General features: G+C 45.4%; 1 protein-coding gene across 4 annotated transcripts in view; it reads right to left on the bottom strand.

Annotated features, from left to right (window-relative positions):
- The window catches only part of BBS9 (Bardet-Biedl syndrome 9), a 2,055,975-nt gene that overhangs the window by 1,119,372 nt on the left and 916,293 nt on the right, over positions 1-20,310 (bottom strand). For all 4 annotated transcript variants that reach the window (XM_086964810.1, XM_086964812.1, XM_086964809.1 and 1 more), the window contains exon 14: positions 14,298-14,402. In XM_086964810.1, the coding sequence (XP_086820936.1) occupies positions 14,298-14,402 (105 nt within the window). The remainder of the gene's footprint in view (positions 1-14,297; positions 14,403-20,310) is intronic.

Genomic DNA, 20,310 nt, shown 5'->3' with positions numbered 1-20,310 from the left:
TTAATTAATATGTAAAACTCTACACTAAGATTCTTTCCACAAGATTAGAAGGTATCACGCCCGTATTAATCCAACCCACCCAATAAGGCTTAATCCGAGTGAGGGAGATACATGATAATTTGAGGAAGATATTCCACCAGTTCAAAAAAGCCATTAAGTAATAGATTCCAGCTATCATTTAAGCATTAGATCCAGAAAAGGCCTTAGACCGGGTAGATTGGTCCTTTCTGTTTCACATCCTCCACAAAGTTGGCATTCATGAGTAATTTATCGCCATGGTCCAAGCAAATTACGCAAATCCTCTCTCTCTCGAGAGAGAGTCATGGTTAACAAAGTGGGCTCAGACTTTTTTCATCTAAGTTGGGGTACCCGACAAGGGTGCCCACTTTCCCCACTTTTATTTATGCTTCGTATAGAAACCCTTACCTCGAAATTCAGAGCTGTGCCCGCAATTTACTGCATCCCCTTGACTCTAAAATTTCACTTTTTGCAGATGATGTGTTGCTCTCCCTTAATTGAATGTTGCCTAACATAAATGGTGAACAACCACTATCAGCAGACAGGAGAGTGGAACACAGGACCTTACCAGAGCAGGGCTAGAGTTTTGTCCTTATAAAAGCAGTACGTATTGTTTGTATATGTCTTATTTCACTTTGTGTTCATATATAAATACAACTTTTGTCATAAAAACGAATATCTTAAAGGACATTCATTTATTGTTTTTTTTTAATGTATTTTAGGTTTTGTCTCCATGTACATCTTGCACTTCTCCCCCATACCCGAGATGCCTTGGACTGCTCGACCCACACTGCCACTGAGAGTCAAGTGCTTAAGGGGTATTATCAGGCCTAGTATATCAGAACCCAGAGTAAGGTGGGTGATGAACATCAGGAGTAAAAGTCATCAGCCCTCTGAAAGGGGTTCTGACACAAGGTTACTGGATAACCGGGTGGTTATTAGTTGCTACGTTTAGTTTCGTGCTCCAATCCAAGAATCTATCCAAGTTTCTTTGTGCTAGAGATTAATTATATTAGTTAAAGAATAAATAAACAGGAATTTGATATTACTGCTAGTTTACATTGGTACACACTGGATTCTCAGTGTATGTATAATAAACTTTCAGTTGCTTCAGCGTGCCCTTTCACAGTACATGGTTCCACATGCAGTTTCAGCCTAGTGGAACACTGTCAGTAATAAATAATTCTTCCGGGCACGGGGGGGCCCGCCTGAGGCCAGACGTCAAGGACGTCTGCCTCCCACAGCTCAGCCCTAACCAGAAGGCCCTTCCGACTTCCACTTGCAAACACTGTGTTTGGTAGCAGGACGCTTCGGGTGAACTCACGGATGTTTTCTCCATATTGCAGAACTATGTTTAGCTTTCAGAGGATTGATTTCCTCTCCCTGTGTCTTCTGTGTCCACTGGAGCGTCGGTTTTATATTCTGCTATTCAAGCTCCATCCCGGTTTTCCATTCCGGAGAGGCTATAACTCAGTGACATGTCATTAGTGAAGTGACATAGGACGCCAGGCTGAAGTAGGCCCGTTCTAAGTGCTCTCGGTGTTTTTATCCGGAGTCTGGAAGTTCAACAATTTACCTTCAACAATTCATGTAAATACCTTTGAAGGCTGTGGAAAAAGTGACCGAGCGGCTGGAGGCGGCGCTGTTACAGAAACACACCATTAACTGCTGTCAGGGATATGCGTAGTTTCCGTAAGGGCCAATGAGATCCGCTTGAGTTATGCGTCTGTGTATCTCTGTGTTTACATGCAGGGCACGGCGCGGGCGAGCCCTTGTTTGTAGATAAGAAATAAAAAAGCCACGAGTCGACACAAGAGGCTCTAAAGGCAGGTGAAATAGGTTAAAGTTACTTGGCGGTGAATCTGTTAGTCTTAGTCCATGGACGTTTATCAGCGCGAGGGCCATGACAATGTTCTATAGATGCTTAAATCAGAATTGCACCCGGTAGGTACATGTCGGTGCACCCTCATCTTTGTGCATATGCACCTCCTTGGCAATTTCCTTCAATATGAAAATCTGTGTGACATTTCTAATAGATGGCAGCGAGCAGTGCCATCTTAAGGACTTTGGGGGCTCTGGTCAAGACACTTTAAGAGTCACTGTACGGAACACATTTTAATTTGATTGCCCGCTTCCTTCTAATTGAGGCTCATATGAGTCCAAACAATACTAAATGTTTTTGATCAACTTTACCAAGGTCACACAAACAGATGAAATATGTTTTGGAGGGACCTTAAAAATTCTCTCCAGAGAGGTAGGGAGGGCTAGAGGTAGGACGATTTAGATAGAGAAACAGAATAAACACAGGCCAGAAACAGCAAGATAAAAAGTTCGCTTTCTCACGAAGCCCCTTGAAAGGCGGGGGCTGTGGGCAATTACCTACGACTTGAACGTCTTTGGCAGTGGCATCAGCGGGAGAGCATTGTTACTGCAAAAGAACCTGCAGAGTAAGGATTATTTAGGAGTGACCCACTGCAGTGGGATTTAATTCCACACACTCGGAGTTAATGATACAGAGGCTCTCATTAAACCCACAGGTGCAGATTTAACTGTCACTTCTCAGAAGAAGAGTCAATGGAGGCAGCGGCACGTTCAACTGGTCTCGTGCCAGAGTAACGTAAAATGGTGAGGCTCCTGTGTAGAATGTGGCGCGAGACACCTAAGCCCCCCATACCCCTCAGAAATGCATAGAGCTATTCTGAATGTCCCCTCGCCACCAGCATCACAGAGGCTTCAGGGGCCTGCGTTACGCTCCTGCCATGCACATTTCAAGAGGAGAACACCAAGGTGTTGATTTCCATGCTTGGTGCGGGACCCAGGGGGAGCATGGCACGAACCAGTCTATCCCTGGGTTTTTTTGCACAATGAGACGGCCCATGTAATGGGATAGGTGTAGGTAGGTAATGTGGGCAGGGCTTATATATGGCCTGTTTTGGGGCGGGACGGCACTCGCTGTGGCAGTGCCTACGATGTCAGAGTAATTTAGGTGAACCACCTACCCCTTTTTTGTTTTTAACATTAAGCACTTGTATGAGCATCATTTAAGGGTCGCAGAAAGAAAGTTAAGTTGCCACTATAAGACAGGTCATAGGTTTTTAGTTTAGTTAAGTTGTTTTTTGCGGGGGTGGACAGTCTGGAGCGGAATCTTTAGATATGTTCATGTATTAGTAAGGTTTAGTTGTTTACAATGTTTGTATACATGAAGTTTATGAAATACACCTGTCCTAATAAAGTGGCTTATTTTGCTAACAAAGAAGTAGAGGGTTCTGACTTATTGTGTGATGTGCAGTGTGGAGTTTTGGTCTACAGCGCTCAGCCAGCTCCAGTTTCTCTGTGAAAGGAGAGATGCTTAGCAAGATGTTCTGCTTGTGATGTGAAGTGCTGGGGAGCTGGCACGAAGGATGTCAAATCTGCGGGTTTTTTTCTCTGCCTGTCACAACTTGGAAACGACATTCTCAGGAAAGAGTTGGAGTGTTTAGCCTTTATATCTATGACTTTGCAAATCTACACATCTCCAGTGCTTGATTCCTAAAATTCCCAATACAAAACATTTCCTATGAAATCATTTCTTGATTAAAGCAAATATAAGGATGCTTTTGCCATAAAAGGACAAATAGTAATGCAATTAATTTCCCCAATTTTCATCACATTTTTCACCCATTCTACACCATTGTGTCCCTGATTTTATTTTCTGTTATTTAAGCATTTTTTGGCTTCTTTTTTCGAAAACAGCTTATGCTTAGCTTTTTTCTCAATACTGTGTCAGGGAGGTAAATTAAAATCAAGATTTACTAGTATTGGCAAGGAGCTTCTTATTCCTATTGTGACTTTTGCCTTCTAACTAAAACCCTCATTTGGAGACACTTAACACCTTTCACAGGTATTTGAACCCCTCCCCTGCTGATGACGGAACCGTTCCGTCATCAGCCGCGGTGGCGCTGTGCTGATGACGGAGTGGTTCCATCATGGCCCGCCCGACGCTCCTGCGCGGCGCGAATTCCGCGCCTGCGCTGAGCGTTCTATTGAGCGGGCGGGGCCATGACGGAACCGCTCCGTCATAAGCACAGCGCAACCAACGCTGGTGACTGAGCGGTTCCGTCACCAGCATGCGCCCGCCGCATTTCCGCCCCGCCCCCTTATCACTGCGGCGGAATAGCCGCCGCAGTGAAGGAGTTAACTGTATGGTGACAACAAGGAGGCAATCTTTCCTTTGATGATCACAAAAGAAACTAGAGATACCTTCAGTCTGTTGAGTCCTTGGTACTAACAGGGATTACAGGCTGAACCCTTAGAAATACGAATTTACAAGAGGAAATTGGTAATCAAGGTGCTATTCTCCTGATAATTCCGTACTCACCCATACAGTTTCCTTCAGAGACTCCAGCAGCTTTCAGCAGCCAATATTTACAGGGAAAAGATGACAAGTCACAGTTGGTTTTGCGGACCTTGTAATTCCCTTTGTGGAGGAAAATAGAGTTTCCATGCCCACAAGGAATTCTGGGGCACTTGCAATTAGGCCCTAAGGGTGATGGACTCATCATAAAGGTGATGATACCCTGCTCTTATGTCCTGGCTCTTTCTTGTGTTCCGCCTATGAGAAGAATACACAGCAACTCAGAATGAGTAAGGGGGTAGGACAAAGAAGGCAGCAACTGTCCAGTTGGAAGCATATGGAGCTTTGAGTGGGCAGAATGCATGTACTGTAGCTGTAGTAGCCACTGAACATACATGTGTGAAAGGTACATGCTGCTTAGAAAAAGTCACCAATGCCTTCAAAACACATATAGTACCATGCCAAGACATGGGCTCCAAGCACAGTGGTGCCATGACTGATTAAGGAGGGCAATCATCTAGCAATGGTGGATTCAGTAGCCACTTTACTGCTGTATTATCCCCCCTAAGATCACAAATAGTCGGTCTGATAAACAAAGATCCTTAGCTCAATTTAGAAAGAAGTACAAAGCATGCTTTAAGTCCAAGTTACTCAGGAAGGACTCAACTTTCCTTTTCACCTGTATGTGTGACAATATTAAAGGAATTCACTAACACCCATAAAACTATGAGGAATCCGGAAGGGTTCTGAAGTACAAAGGACCTTAAGCTTACTTATGTGCTGGGCTGATGATATGGCCAAGTATGTGGTCATCTTCCATCAAAAGAGTGTTACGCCACAGGATGCAAATGGCTTGAAAGGCTTGTGTAAGAATTTGGGGACAGCCACATTAAAGTTCCTTGAGGTGGCAACAGACAACCATATTAAAGTTCCTTGAGGTGACAACACATCACAGGAGAGAACGAGAGCTTCTGGGCCATGAGATATCTCTTGGAGATTTAGTTGGCTGTAGAGGTCACTCCAGGCCAGTTTCCATTGTCCTCTACGTCCATACATCAGGTTTTGCAGGTAACCACCTGCACACCTGACTCAGCCAGGTGGTGTGGAGTAGAAATTAAATCAGTGATTCATAAATATAGGAGACTGAAACTCTTAGCTAAGAACCAATGGCAGAAAGTCAGGCATTTGCTTCTGGTCTGGGCACTAGTAGAGCAATTTATGGCAGCTACCAGCATCTATAGGTTACGCAAAGAAGAGGCGCTGAGCTTCAAGCACAGTGCAGCCATGAGTCAAGCCATTAATGAAGGCTTTGCCACTTTCTACTCCTCCTTGGTCAAGATGTCCCCCTTCTGGTGCATGGAGTTTGTCTCTCTACAGGCGGTGAAGTCAATCAGAGTTGAGGCAAGCACTTAAAGGCTGGGATAACCAAGATAATCACACTCCACAAGTTTGACCTCATCTTAGAAGTACCTCTGGAATCAGTGGCGCTTGCTCAAACTTTGAGCAGAGGAACCATGGAGGTCTCTTTGGCATTTAATTTGGCATTGAGAGCATGCAAGAAAGTCTTAGGAAAGTATCCAGGCAATATTGAAGCATATCCTGCAGGTGTATCCACAGGGAGCCTGCTTCTGGACCAATCGCTCAAGCAAGTGTGACCAATCAGGATTGAATGCACACCCCCAACAAAGGGACAGCAAGGGGAGACTCTAATTGGAAATGAGTTCTAAAGAGATGGGCTGTGGGAACCAGAACAGATTCCTAAGAGCATGACAGCTTTGCTCAGATTCTAAATTTAATTGGACCTTCAATGCAGACATTGCTTCCCCCTTGACATGGTCACACTCTGGTAGTGTGGCAAAGTCCCACGAGGACCTTTGCAGTGGGCTACCAGGGAAGGTCTGAAAACAGTGAGAGACTGATGCAAAGTCATTAAGGCCCGACTCCATCTTGAGCAGGTTGAGACTCCATTTTCTTTATTTTTGTCTAATCATTCACATGTCTACCTCTGACACAGATGTCGCCTGTCCTTATCTTTCTAAGAACTCGCGAAAGAGTCAAGTCATTCAGACAATGACATCGAAATAACTCCTAATGCGCAGACAATGAACTTGATAAGACATTTGTTGCGACATCAGTCTGGAAAAAGTGCCTTGTTATCTCTATCTCAAGGTCAGATAATCATAACAACATAAAAAGTGTACTCAACTGAATGGACATGTTTTCAACGTATTTATTTAAAAGAATGCCTCTACAACTAGCATATTGATGCACATGTCAAATATACCTAAGTTTATGTGAAACATTCCTATCTCAGGTAAGATATAGTATAAAAGGCACACCAATCAACCATTTGTCAGGAGAGGTTCTTCATCCCAGATTATTGCACAAGATACTGCTAAAAGATCTTGAGACTGCTGTGATGCGGCAGCATCCACTTATGCACTGAAAGCTGATACTGAGCCAAGTCCAGGAGTCGAGAAGCTGCTGCCGGTGTTTTCCTTTCAAGGGAACACTTGCTTCCAACTGCTGATAACTACAGCATTTTGTTGTAAACAGATATGCAGTGCTTTGATTCTCCCAATGAAACTCTATATGAAAGTTATGCTACTCCATGCTCTCATAGTATAACGCACAAAAATAGGTTTTAGGGTGCTAGGATGCTAGATTACATTCTAACTATGGTAGAAATGTTCATTTTATTCTTGTTGTTTGCAACATGCCTTAGTGCTGCTTAAATAATATTTTGTGTTGTTATTTCAGATGTGCTAAGCAACAGAATTGGATTGTTAACCCCTTCGCTGCGGCGGCTATTCCGCTGCAGTGCTAAGGGGGAGGCGGGGCCGCGCGGCGCTCCCGCGCTCGTGACGGAACCGCTCCGTCACAGCCCGCGGGTGAGCTGTGCTTGTGACGGAACGGTTCCGTCACGGCCCCGCCCGCTCTTTAGAATGTCAGCGCAGGCGCAGAATTGGCGCCGCTCAGGCGCGGCGAGCGGGCCGTGACGGAACCGTTCTTCATTAGCACAGCCCACCCGAGGCTCGTGACGGAACAGGGAGGGGTTAAAGTAAACACTTTCAAGCATAAAGTGTCTTATTCTTAGTGCAATGTGTGCGTGATATTGTGACTAAGAAAACTGGGTTTTTCAAATTTCCATTGCGTCCAAGGATCCCAGTTTAGGGTTTGTCAGTAACCTACAAGCACCATTTCAACTATGTATTGAACAGGGTTGTGTGGAGCTACAACAACTTGCTTCTTCACATTCAATTGCTGGTGCATTCAAATAAGTTCATTAATGTCTCCAGTGAGTGTGAACGCATACCTTGTAGTGTTATGTTTCATATATGTACCCTAATGTAGGCCCGGGTAATATCATACACCTTCACCGGCATTATCTCCTTTATACTACACAGTAACGAGCCTTTAGGATTGAACCTTTACCTAGTTCTAGTCCTGGGCGCAGCAGGAGTGTTTTTCCTGAACAATAGCATCCTATAACTTTATCAGTGGACTCATACAGTATGAATGAATATTCATGAGGGTTCTTGGAAAACCAGGCAGGGGCTACACCATATACACCACCATACCTACGTACAAGGTTCATCCCATACGTCATCCTCAAATCCAACAATGGCTAATACAAGAAACAAGGAACAAAGAAACCCTAAATACTTCTAGTGTAAATACAGCACATCTTGCTAAGGTTGGCAGAGGGAACCGAGACTTCCTAGCCGACACACTGACCAGAGACACTGAGGATCCTGCATGCAGACGCTCCATATGACAGTGGGCTAAACATCCCTCGCGGGGTCCCACACTCTCTCACTTCAGGTAATGGGGTTCGACTAAATCCTAGAGGGACTCTTGGCTTCCTACCTACTCACATGCTAGATACACTTAAGTACTTCTAGATAGGCACCCTAGGAGTAGGCACACTTTTATCATGCCTTTTATATTTATGTACATATTCATGATTATTGCAAGATGGTAGAACTGTACTATCCTTTTATTTTCCCTGTACTGCTAATCATATACATCTGCTACTGTCTAACGGTTGTTGCAGCAAATTTATTTTACACTAGAAGAAAAACTGTGCAATACATTTTTATTGTAACATGCCTGACTGTTTCTTCTGTGCAAGTCTCTGAGACCGAATAAGTGAGCACGAGTGACTGAGCAAAAAGTAGAACCTTGTTTCCACGATCCTGGGGAATCAGGGTTCACATGTTCGGAGGTTGCCAGGAAGTATTCTTTCCCCAATAAGAGGAAATTCTAGTGGTACTGTGAGCTAGCTAAAACAGAAAGGCCAACATTCTCGGTATGGGTGCTCAGAGCCAGTCAGCCACCAAACCCACAGCTTATGTTATCCAAACGTGCAGGTCCCGTATGGGTAATATAATAAATATGTATAACTACATGACAGTAGACCTAAGCCAGAGTTTTTGTTTACGCAAAAGACAGAGAGCACAAGAACAACGGATTTAACCCACATCTCTTGACTGAGGGTAAATGTTTTATTTATTAAGCATCCCAAACATTTGTTGCTGCAGCAGTTTTTGCCCTATGTGGGATAGGTATTCCCAGATGTGGGTCCCTTGCTCGCTGTGCCACTGGATTCAGGCTAGCCAGGCTAATGAAGGGGTGCTACCCTGAAGCCAGACCCAGGATGCTTGTTTCCGGTCCAGGGATGGCCCAGCTTGACAGTTTGGGCTGGACTGTTCCCATAAGGAGCAGGGGCATACTGATATGCATATGGCTTGGTCAAAATTGGGATGGCGTAGTGAGCAAAAGAATGATGGAATTAACCCAGATCTCTTGACTGGGGGTGAACGCTTGATTTATTCAGCATTCCGTCCACCATTTGTTGCTGCAGCATGAAGATAATGTTTGCTAAAAATTGTAAATGTCTCCTTGACAACTTCCCATTACATCAGCTGAACACAGGAGGACCCAGCATTTTGGGAGCTGTGAATGTGCTGTGAGCATAATGCTCAAAGCTGGAGACATCAAGGAAGACACAGTTGCGCTATTCAGTTTCAGATCAACCAGTACATATATAAGTCTTGATGCGATGAGGTGATTCCAATAGTAAGCTTTATTGATAATAAGTTTAAGCATTTAAAAGGTATGCCTAGATGTCCTGGCCGAATGATAAAGAATCAACTGTCAGGTGAGATGTCTTTTTTGTTCATTCTTTATGATCTAAAGAATGAACAAATAAATATGTGTTCACTTGAAGGAAATGTTTTATTTCAATTGGCAAACTTGCACAGTCATTAGGAGCTAATGTAAAGCAGGTAAACCTAGGAATAATTAGGTGATTACCTTTAAAGTCTGTAAGATTTCAGAGTAATGCTGATATTTTAGATAGACAATATAATGTGGTTTGTGAAACAAAGGAGAAATTTGCAAATATTGGTCAGTTTTGTACAACAATTAAATATTGGCATCGATAATGAGACATCTTGTGTGGGAACTCATATGGTAATAGCTGGAGAAAGGAGGCCCTACTTCAACAATTTCTGTTGGCATGTTTCTAGTAAGGTCTTTGGCAGTTAGTCATTCATTCTGCTTTGCTAAGGCCACTATCTCCATCGAGTTTTCTGCTGCAAGTGCTGCAGAAGCAGCTGCTGTGTTGGAGGTAGGTGATTGTGATGGACCACAGGCGTCACACGGCCACCATGGCTTGAGATTCAACTCTGGATGCAGGGCCTCCATCTGTACTGCGTCGCCTACAGAGGTAACCAAAGCGAAATGAATTGAGGGAGAATCAAAATTTTCCAGTTTCCACTGCGAGCTCAGAATTTTATGGCAAAACAGGAGGCTAGCATTCTGCATTATGGGCCAGATGTACGATGGATTTTTGCATGCACAAATGGGTTTTAGACCCGTTTGAGCAAGCAAAAAACCTGTGGGCCAACTACTAACTGTATTTTGTGAGTCGCAAAAAAGTGTTTAGCAACTCGCTACTAGGAACGGTCGTTCCCTTTCTAATAGCGACCCCAACAGCTATGGTCGCAAAACACTCGCAGTTTACCACCCTCTTCAAGAGGGTAGTAAACCATTCGCAAACGGGAAAGGCGCCCCAGAGGACCCCTTCCTCTTTGTGAGTATGTGTGCAAATATTTTTTAAGGGCAACCAGTAGTCCCTGGGACCACTACCAGCCCTTAAAAAATGAAACTGAAAAGTTGAATTTTTATTTTTGAAACGAATACCGTTTTCCTTTAAGGAAAACAGGCTGCATTTAAAAAAAAATCTTTATTTTATTTAAAAGCAGTCCCACACATGGAGGTCTGCTGATCCCAGCAGTCCACCATCCTGGGAGTGCCAGCTATTCCCAATGGGGTCGCAAATAGCGACAGCCTCATTAATATGCATGAGGCATGCAAATTGTGACCCTATTGGGAATCGCATACAAGGTCTCAAGACACTGTTGTGCATCCCAATTAGCGAATCGCAAATGCGATGGAATTGGCGACTCGCTAATTGGCGGGTCGTACATCTGGCTCCATATCTTTTATTTACTACCCCCAGGAAGAAAACATTTCAAAGTTCCATTAAAAGAACATTGTATGACTTATAAAATGAACCAGAACATTCAGTCCATAAGCCCCCGCAACATTCCATCTTCTCCCTCTCTTTTGGTTGCAGCTTCTGAACAAATAAGTATATCTATGTTTATCTGATGGATTAGTGCATCATTTTGAGATTATAAGTATGTGATGTGAGGTTACAATCCAATTAATGGATTGTTTTATGAGAGAGAAGGACTGAATTTTGTTTAGGTAGTTAATTTGTCTTAAATTAAGAATTCTCACTATGTTTCATTACTTTTGTACATGTTTATGTAAGAGTTTGGCACATAAGTAGATAGTATTTGGTGTTTTAAATTTTAAAATTGGGGACAAAATACCACGAGAGGAAAATCTTTGTTAGGCTTCGGTTGAGGTGTGGCGGTTGAAAAGCACGACTTACGATTCAAAGTACACGCATTAGAAAGTAAGAGCAATTCTGCCCTCGTGTTCTTCAAGCATTTGTTTACAAAGGGTGGCCATCTTTGATTGGGGCATGCTTCACAATGAAGTCTAGTTTTAGAGGAAATTGGGCACGTAAAAGGAGTGTCCCAAAGCATTAGAGAAAAGAACCTTATAAGTGGTTGTTCATATTGGGAGCTTAATCATGAGGTGTTAGAACGTGCTGAGGAGGGTGTTTTTTGGCCCCAGTTTTTCAGTTAGGTGTGAAGACAGTACGCTTTTCTGATAACAAAATGGATAAGTAGAAGTAAATACAAAATAAATGAATAGGGGATAAAAAGTCAGTGTTGGCATTAGAGGACAGTATGGCAAAGGATCTGGGAGTATATGAAGATGACAGAGGAAGGGAAATTGTAATGAAGGCGATTAAGGATACAGTTCAGAAAACTGTTAAATCTTTATAAAAGATGGCATAAAGAGAAAAGCTTTGAATAATGAGGAGGAGAAACGTTGGCTTCTGTCAGATGAAGAGGTCAGTACTAAGAGAAGTCCATGGGTAAATGTCTAAGAACAAAAAGACCTATGTTGGTGGAGGAAGTGTCTGAAAGTTCTGGTTATGGTGTCCAAAGCAGCTCACATTGGAAGGGTGCCCATAGCGGCACTGAAAAAAGTCAGGATGTCCCTGCAACTTGATGGGTATCTTTGCAGAACGCAGAGTGTGTATTGAATTCATTATTTATTATTTTTGTTTGTCCTAAAATGCATGGAACAGAAAAAAAACAAAAAAAAAGAAAAGAAAAATTAATGGTTATCAGGACATACCAGTTCAGGAGAACAACTTGAAAAATAAGAGTAGTATATTTTTGATCTGGATACCGACAATTACTCAGGTACAGAATTTGTTAATGTTGAGGAAGTTCAGGTAGTAGGGGCCAGATGTAAGAAAGAAAAGTGCATTCCTTCACTGACCAAAACGCAATTAGGGTCTGTTAAGAAATGCAATGCTGCCTTTCAATATGTACAAAGACCTAAACACTGTCACAAAATGTGATTCCTACTTTTTGGAGCTGATGTCAGAAGCCTCTATGCCACGTGACATTTGGAGTCCTTTTTTGACATGGATCCGCACTCACGGCTCAGTAAACCCTTGAACACCTGTTCTTCTTGGACATATAATTGCAATTTAGCCAAGCTATACCGATACATTTGGAGCCCCAGCAGCTCAAACAAAGCTGTAGAATGGTCACATTTGTCACAGTAGTCTTTGACTATGGTACAGGTCCTCTCCTTTTTTCTCTGTAGAAGCCAATGCTACATCTGCAACACTAAGTTTGGTGCTTGATGTTATCAGTGTTTTTAAATTGCTGCAAAGTTCTTCCCTAATGTTTTTTCTATTTTCTTTCTTTGGTCTTCATGAGCGTGAACACTGTTGAACACTGATAACGTGATACTTGCGATGTATACTTTGTTCATGATTTTGTATATGTTGTACTTAAATACCAATAAATACATTTTAATAAAATGTGATTCCTACCCAGTAGAAATCTCATTTTGTGATTCACTAAATAAGAAATCGCAAATAGGGATTTCCTAATTGCGATTCCCTAAGCACATGTACAGAGCATTTCCTAAATGCGAAATGGGCATTTAGGAAATGCTAATACTGTTGATTTCAAGTAGATGGTAACCATGGGCAATTTTAAAAAATGCACCCAAAATGCATTTTTTAAAGTGCCATGTAGTGCACTCACGCCCCTAGGACATTTGTGTGCTTTACATGTGATCACTTTTTTTTTATATACATCTTTTCATTAAAGATACTTGAAATAGAGGTACAATTCTACATGGGTCAATAACAGGAAGCACAGCGAAATCAAGGTAAATAAAGCTACAATAGGATAATGTTTGGAAATCTCAGGGAGGGGGGTCATCATAATCAGGGGCACAGGGGGGAGCACATTTTGCCTCGATGTTCATTCCATGGAGCTCTACTCTTAGTCGATTTTCGGGGACATCCCCGGGCTGCGTACGCTGTCTTTAATCTCAGCATGCACCAATCGAGATCTTTCTTCCAATCCCCAACTTTAGGAGCATGAGGCGCCCCCAGAGTTGAACGATGTTTCTCTTAGCAATCATGCAGCCCAGTGTGGCCCATTGTATGGCGTGTGTGTTGAGGTCAGTGGGATCCCAGATGGTAAGAAGGCATCTAGGGGCCTCTGGCTTAATTACAATTTCTAGTGTTTTGCTCATTATTTCGTGAATTTTGCGCCAATACTCCTGGATTGGGTCGCATTGCCATATGATGTGCATGAACGTGCCCGTGTGGATGCACCCCCTCCTCTAGGACCCATCTGATGGACCACCCATGTGTGTCAATTGGGGGCCTGTAATGTAAATTCTATGCAGTATTTTTAGTTGCACCAGACGGAGACGCGCTGGGATGGGGACAATTTTGGGGGAGGAGACTGCCGTCTGCCAGTTTTCGTCATCTAATTCGATCCCACCTCCAACTCATTTCTCTCGTAGGGACTGTAGTGGATCTTCTATGTTGTTAATGAGTTTTCTGTAAGTCAAAGAAATAGCCTTTTCAGGTAGGTGGCCGTCGAGTAATCTGTCCTCTAATGGGGAATAGTCAGGAGGGGAGGAGTCACGGGGCAATGCTGTTTGCAGTGCGTGTCGGATTTGCAAGTAATGAAAACGCTCCGACTCTGCAATTGTGACCACTTTTTTGGGGGTGCATCAAGGGAGGGCCCTTAGGCCCATAGGCACCCTTGGCTGTACATTTCCTAATTTGTGATATCCTATTAGAGTTATACCGTATATGTTGAAATACTAATTGAAAACAGAGTCAAATAATTAATAGGTGCCACAATCGCACAAACTAAACATAAAAAACAGATGAAACAATTTTGTAAATAAATCTTAAAGCATTGTGACGGGCAAACATGATTCTCATTTTCGGCTTTAGGTCACGCACCTGTGGGTGTGCTATATGAAACAACAGCACTTCCTTCTAGCTCTGCTGGGGGGCAATTATCCTTGAGGAAAACAGACACGTTGACACTTTTAGAAATACCTGGTTCTGAAATAAAAGAGACAAAATATATTGATAACTCATGCTGACGTACGAACCAGAATACATTGCAATATAATAGTGCAAACTTTATTTCCTAGGCAAGTCTCATGCTTTTGTCCATATGATCTTAAAAGGGAAGAATATGAAAACAGAGACTGCAAAAATATCTCCGTAGAAACAGGTTACTTACCTTAGGTAACACATTATCTTGTAGAGACATCGGGCCCGATTCCGATATCGTTCGGAAGGCCTCTGAATCGGATTTTGCTTTCCCGGATCCGATTTGTAGCCTTTGTTTACGACCAAATCGTACACAGGTCAGAACGAACAAGTACGATGCAAAGATCGCGTACTCGCTTACCGAATAGTTTCTGGGACTCAAACCTGTCTGTATGACTCGTTCGTAGCTGAATCTTGCTGTGCTATGGAGACAAATTCCGACAGAGCAAGTACGGCTGTTGGAAGCTTACTTCGAGGGCCGTAGCAGGCCCCCCTTCACCGGGGGCCCTTCGAATCTGTCACAGGGGTCTGCCCATGGGTCCCCCTGATCCAGGCATGCACACTGTGGCCGGAACCATCGGGTGCCTGCCACATTGTTTACGCTTTTCCCCACCCACCCCTTTTCTAATATGGGAGCCTGGTACGCGTCTGTACATGGGCTCCTATAGAGTTCAATGGGAGCCGGAGTGAACTGAGTCCGTAAGCATACAGCAGCATCGTACTCGCTTGTTCTGACTCGCGGAGCACATCTTGCTCGGAAAGCCCTCCTGATCCGAGTCGTACTGATGGCTTTTCTAGCACGATCGGAATCGGGACGATATTCTAGCCGCAGATTCCTTACCTTAGAATTCTCCCCAGGTGCCAGACTGGATCCGAAAACGTTTTAAGCAGTATCCCTGTTCATAGGTAGAGGGTGCCGTGCAACTCCATATAGACGTCGTCCACGTATGAGACATCACCTGAGTCCATATATGCCCCTTCCCAATACCCTGACGTCAGTTTCTTCTGTATCTATTTACAGGCCAAAACAAGGAGCCATCATAGAAACTGGCTGTGGAAACAGTGTGCCATAAAAGATAAATATCTCTTTGAACTAACAATTACGAAGTTGAAATGCAGGGTATGAGAATACCAAGATAGGGATCTTTTAGGTAAGATGGAAACAGTTTGCAGAACGGGGAGAACAGGTGGGTCGGTAAGGAATCTGAGGCTAGACTATGTCTCCACCAGATAAGTTTTTCCAAAGGCAAGAAACTTGTTAATCTGTTAGAGACGACTAGTAGCAGATTCCTTATCTTTATCTTAGAATAGATACCCAAGCAATAGTATCCTGGAGGGTCTGCAAACTGACCGTACAAAACTATCCCTCTTATAAGACAGATGAGATAAGATACTCTTAGGAATTTAGGTAAGCAAGAGCATACACTTCACCATAAGAACTGTGGCAAGAATCACAGACAAGTAAAGTCATAAAGACGGTGAAAAGATGGGAATCGAGCTACCCATGGCAGAGAACAGAAGTGTGTCCATGGACAATATTCAATATAAATATAATACTAAGTCGCTCCTAGGGTGCGATCTGACCCATAGTTGGCTGTGACATGGGAACCCAAAGGCAACAGCCAATGCCTCTCAGCTATAGGGCCTTGACTTGGAAAATCATTAAGTCAGTCAAACACAGAAAAAATTAGCCAAGAGCCGAACCCATGGGCAGCTGGGGAACAAGGGCAAGAGGCAATAGCGAATGCATTCGAGGCAAACCTGTCCTGAGAGACACTGAGAAAGGAGCCTTAGAATAGGTCCCCAGTGGAGGACCGTGGATTATTGCAACCACCGAACAAATGGCAAAGAACAGAACAACAAGTATTGACAAGTGCAACTCTTGTGTTAAGAAAAAAGTCCCAGAGACAGAATGACACTGATGGGATCATTCAATGCATTGAACCCATAGAGGTGGAAAGAAGAGCTAGTGCATACATAGGCACGAAGTGAAGATGAGACTGCAAGATAAGAATGATGGGTACATCCACATAAGCTATACGTAGGCCCTTGTTATGAAATGTAGCATAAACACATATATAACTATATACACGATATATATACACACTGCTATTTACATAGATAATAAACTCCATATACAAATATATAAATAATAGAAGAAGCTATCACCTCCCTGAAGCTGAGAAACATAAGTATTATGGGCTGAGTAATCAACAACATAGTACTAAGCATAAAATGTCGAGAGAGAAAGAAAAAAACAAGAGCATAATTCAGCCAAGAAGCAGGCCAAGGTGAAAGAGGCTAACTCATGGAGGTCTAGAAAAGGGTATCAAGCCCTATCGCAAACGGTAAGGCATATCCGACAGAGCAGAAGCCAACTGAAGATCAGATGAAAGTAAAACACATAGGGCCCGATGTAGGTAATTCCGATTTACCTACTCTTAAATACCGAATCATACCGTTGGGAGATGTAGGTAATTTTCATTTTCCAATTACCGATTCTGTAAGATTCGGTATTTACCGAATCTTTAAATACCGAATCGTATTTTCCATTGATTCCTATGGGCTTTGAAGGCCATAGGAATCAATGGGAAATACCGAATCGGTATTTACCGATTCGGTAAATACTGAATCCTGGCAGGGGGAACGGGGGGTCACTTTGACACCCTGTAGCACCCCAATTGCAGGCCTGTGTGCCATGTGGCACACACACATGCCCTAAGGGCATGTCTGTGTGTCACATGGCATAAGTGTACATGCACAGATGGGTATAGGGGTATATGTTTTGGGGTACTGAGGTATATGTTTGTGGGTGTTTGGGTATTTTAAGGGTTCAGATATTGTTTTGGGTTATGGGGTACAGGGGTAGTTTTAGGGTTTAGGGATTGGTATAGGTTTTGGGCTACAGGGGTATTTTTAGGGTTTAGGGCTGTCAGGGTTCAAGCACCAGGCACCCAAGAGTCCACGGAAGTGAAGAGAAATCCCCTTAACCTCTAAAAAACAACCACAGGTATGATGTGTAACATACACGCCTATTGGCTGTTCTCTAAAAGTATGGGGGACAAAGCCAAGTTGCGGGGCCTGAAGCTCCAGTACTCTCTCCTGTACCCGGCCCGCCTGCGAGTGGTGTACCAGTCCCGGACGCACTTCTTTGATACGCCCGAGGAGGTATTTCGTTGGACCGATGAAGCAGTGAGACTCAGGCCGCATGCCCAGCCGGGGCTGGACCCAGGCGGGTCCCAGGGCTCGTCGCCGGAGCGGACGAACCGCCCACACCGAAAAGGACGACACCGGAGGTCTAGATCGCGGAAACGGTCAGCCTCCGCTAGTGCAACGCAGACCAATGGCACGAGGGATTCGGAACACTCCGATGCTGGCAGCTGAAATCTGATGGGGACTGGACCTTATTTCTGCCAGGTAATGTGTTGCCCTACATCGCGATGGATCGGCTGGTGAGACTGTTCTATTGAGACTTTATTCATGCCAGTCTGTATACGTCTGAGACACTCTGAGACTATGGGTGGGAACGCTGTGGGGCTCGGGAGGCGGCTTCTATGGGCCTCAGACCCTCACGAGTGGTGGGTGTTGTTGGGGGGTGGTGAGTGTGTGATGATCGGGGTGTTGGGATCCATTGGTATGGCGGGCCCTGGGTCCTTTGTTCTGGACCCGGGTCTCTCCATGCCGCGACAGATACTTCAATGTTCTCTGAGGTATTGGGGTGGGGGGAGCGGGCGAGGGGGGGCGTTGTTCTGTTGTTGGTGTTTGGGGGGGGGTTTGGGCCTGGGGTGGACTGATGGGTGTTGGGGCTGGGGGGTGGGACCACATGTGTATATTGCTGCTGGATCGATTGGATGGTGGGGTGCACCGGGGTGGCGCGGAGGGCCTGCTGGAGGGAACTGCTTTGATGATGGCTGATCATACGACTGTGTCTCCTCATAAGGCCATTTGTGTTGTGACGTGGAATGTGAGGGGGATCCTTGATAAAATCAAACGTGGGGCTGTGCTACGCTGGGGGAAAAGGGAGGCTGTAGATGTGCTGTTGCTTCAGGAGACCCATATGTTGGGCTCCAAGGTCCTTAGCCTCCAGAGATTCGGCTTCCAGCAAGTGTACCATGCAGGCTTTGCGAGGGGCTCACGAGGGGTGGCTATATTGGTCCATCGCAGGGTGGCATATGTACATGAAAAGCAATGGATTGACCATCAGGGCCGATATGTTTTCATCAAGGGCCTGCTGGGTACCGAGCAGGTGGTTTGTGGAAGCGTGTATGCCCCCCCTCCCATGCAGTGGGCCCTGTCTGAGAGACTGTTTGCGTTATGGGACGACATTCCGGATGTGCTGACTGTGGTTGGGGGTGATTGGAACGAGGTTATGGATGTGGGCTCGGACCGCCAGAGAGAGAGGGTGCCTGTTGCTGTGGATCCCTCCCCTGCAGCCGCCCACACTAGATTGCGTGCAACGGTGGATAGCTTGGGCTGGGTCGATGTTTGGCGCCACTTTCATCCTGCTGCGCGTGAATTCACGTATGTGTCGGCGGTGCATGGTTCCTTCTCGAGACTTGACTATCTGTTTGTGCCTGGTGCCTGTCTGAGCCGTGTGAGGGACGCTGCGATACTCCCCAGAGGTCTGTCTGATCACTCCCCAGTTGTGGCTACTATAGACCTCCCCTCGAAGAGACAGCCGTTTCGATGGCGGATGTCGTCGTGGCATTTGCAGCAGCCCGAGTATGTGCATCACTTGCGTGAGGCGATTGATAATTATTGGAGAGATAACCTAGTGGGGGATGTGGATGCAATGGTGGTGTGGGAGGCGCTGAAGCCCACGATACGGGGCGTTGATATTGCTTGGTGTGCGGCTGCACGGCGGAAGCATCGAGAGGCTATTGTGGCTGCCGCCACCCGCGTGGAGGAGTTGGAACAGTGTGGCCGAGATGGGGGCGACGAGGACGCGATACGGCAGCTCCTGCAGGCCCAGCAATCGTACGCCTCGGTCCTACATGACGAGGCCAGACAGGCGTGGCTTGCCACGCGTAGCAGGATTTATCAGTGGGGCGACAAGTCTTGTACAATGCTTCACAGGTTGTGCCAGGCGACCTTCCAGCCTCTCACGTTGCCGGGTCTCACGGCGGAAGACGGTTCGGTTGTGACAGACCCAGACATGCTCGCAGCTAGCTTTGCCCATTATTATGAGACGCAGTACGCCTCCCGAGACCACCTAGAGACGGAGGAGATCTCCGCCTATCTTGAAGACTTGCTGCCACAGGCCGTCTCCGATGAGACCAGAGCTGCACTGGACGCCCCGCTCATGGCTGAGGAGCTTGGGGAGGCCCTGGGACAACTGTATACAGGGAAGGCACCGGGCCCGAGCGGCTACCCGTGCGAATTCTACAAAAAGTTCCACCTCCAGCTGGGGCCTCAGTATAGGCGCGCGCTGGAGGCAGCGCGGACCCAAGGGGAACTGCCGCCCGACTGGCGCCATGCCGAAATCGTGGTTTTCTAGAAGCCGAGCAGGGCGCCGGACAGACACGACTCGTACCGGCCCATTTCTCTTTTAAATATCGAGGCCAAAATTCTGGCTAAGGCCTTGGCGAACCGACTGCTGCCCCTTATTACTGACCTGGTCCATCCTGACCAGGCCGGATTCATGCCCCGTAGGGCCACTCGTCATAATATTCGGCGGGCGCAAGCGGCGGTTGATGCCATGGGCGCTCGAGACGAGCAGGCGGCACTCCTACTGGCAGATATGGACAGGGCCTTTGACTCTGTGAGCTGGGCCTACCTGTTTACCCTATTGACCCGCCTTAACCTTGGCCCAGTGTTCCTGTCGTACTTACGCTTGCTATACACTAACGTCACGGCCTCAGTCCAAGTGGCCGGGGCCACTTCCGGGCGCTTTTGAATTGGTCGGGGCACTCGG

This window comes from Lissotriton vulgaris, chromosome 4_1 (genome assembly GCF_964263255.1).
Source record: "Lissotriton vulgaris chromosome 4_1, aLisVul1.2, whole genome shotgun sequence".
NCBI classification, from domain to species: Eukaryota; Metazoa; Chordata; class Amphibia; order Caudata; family Salamandridae; genus Lissotriton; species Lissotriton vulgaris.
The sequence above is the reverse complement of the archived record's forward strand: the minus strand, read 5'-3'. Positions and strand labels throughout refer to the sequence as shown.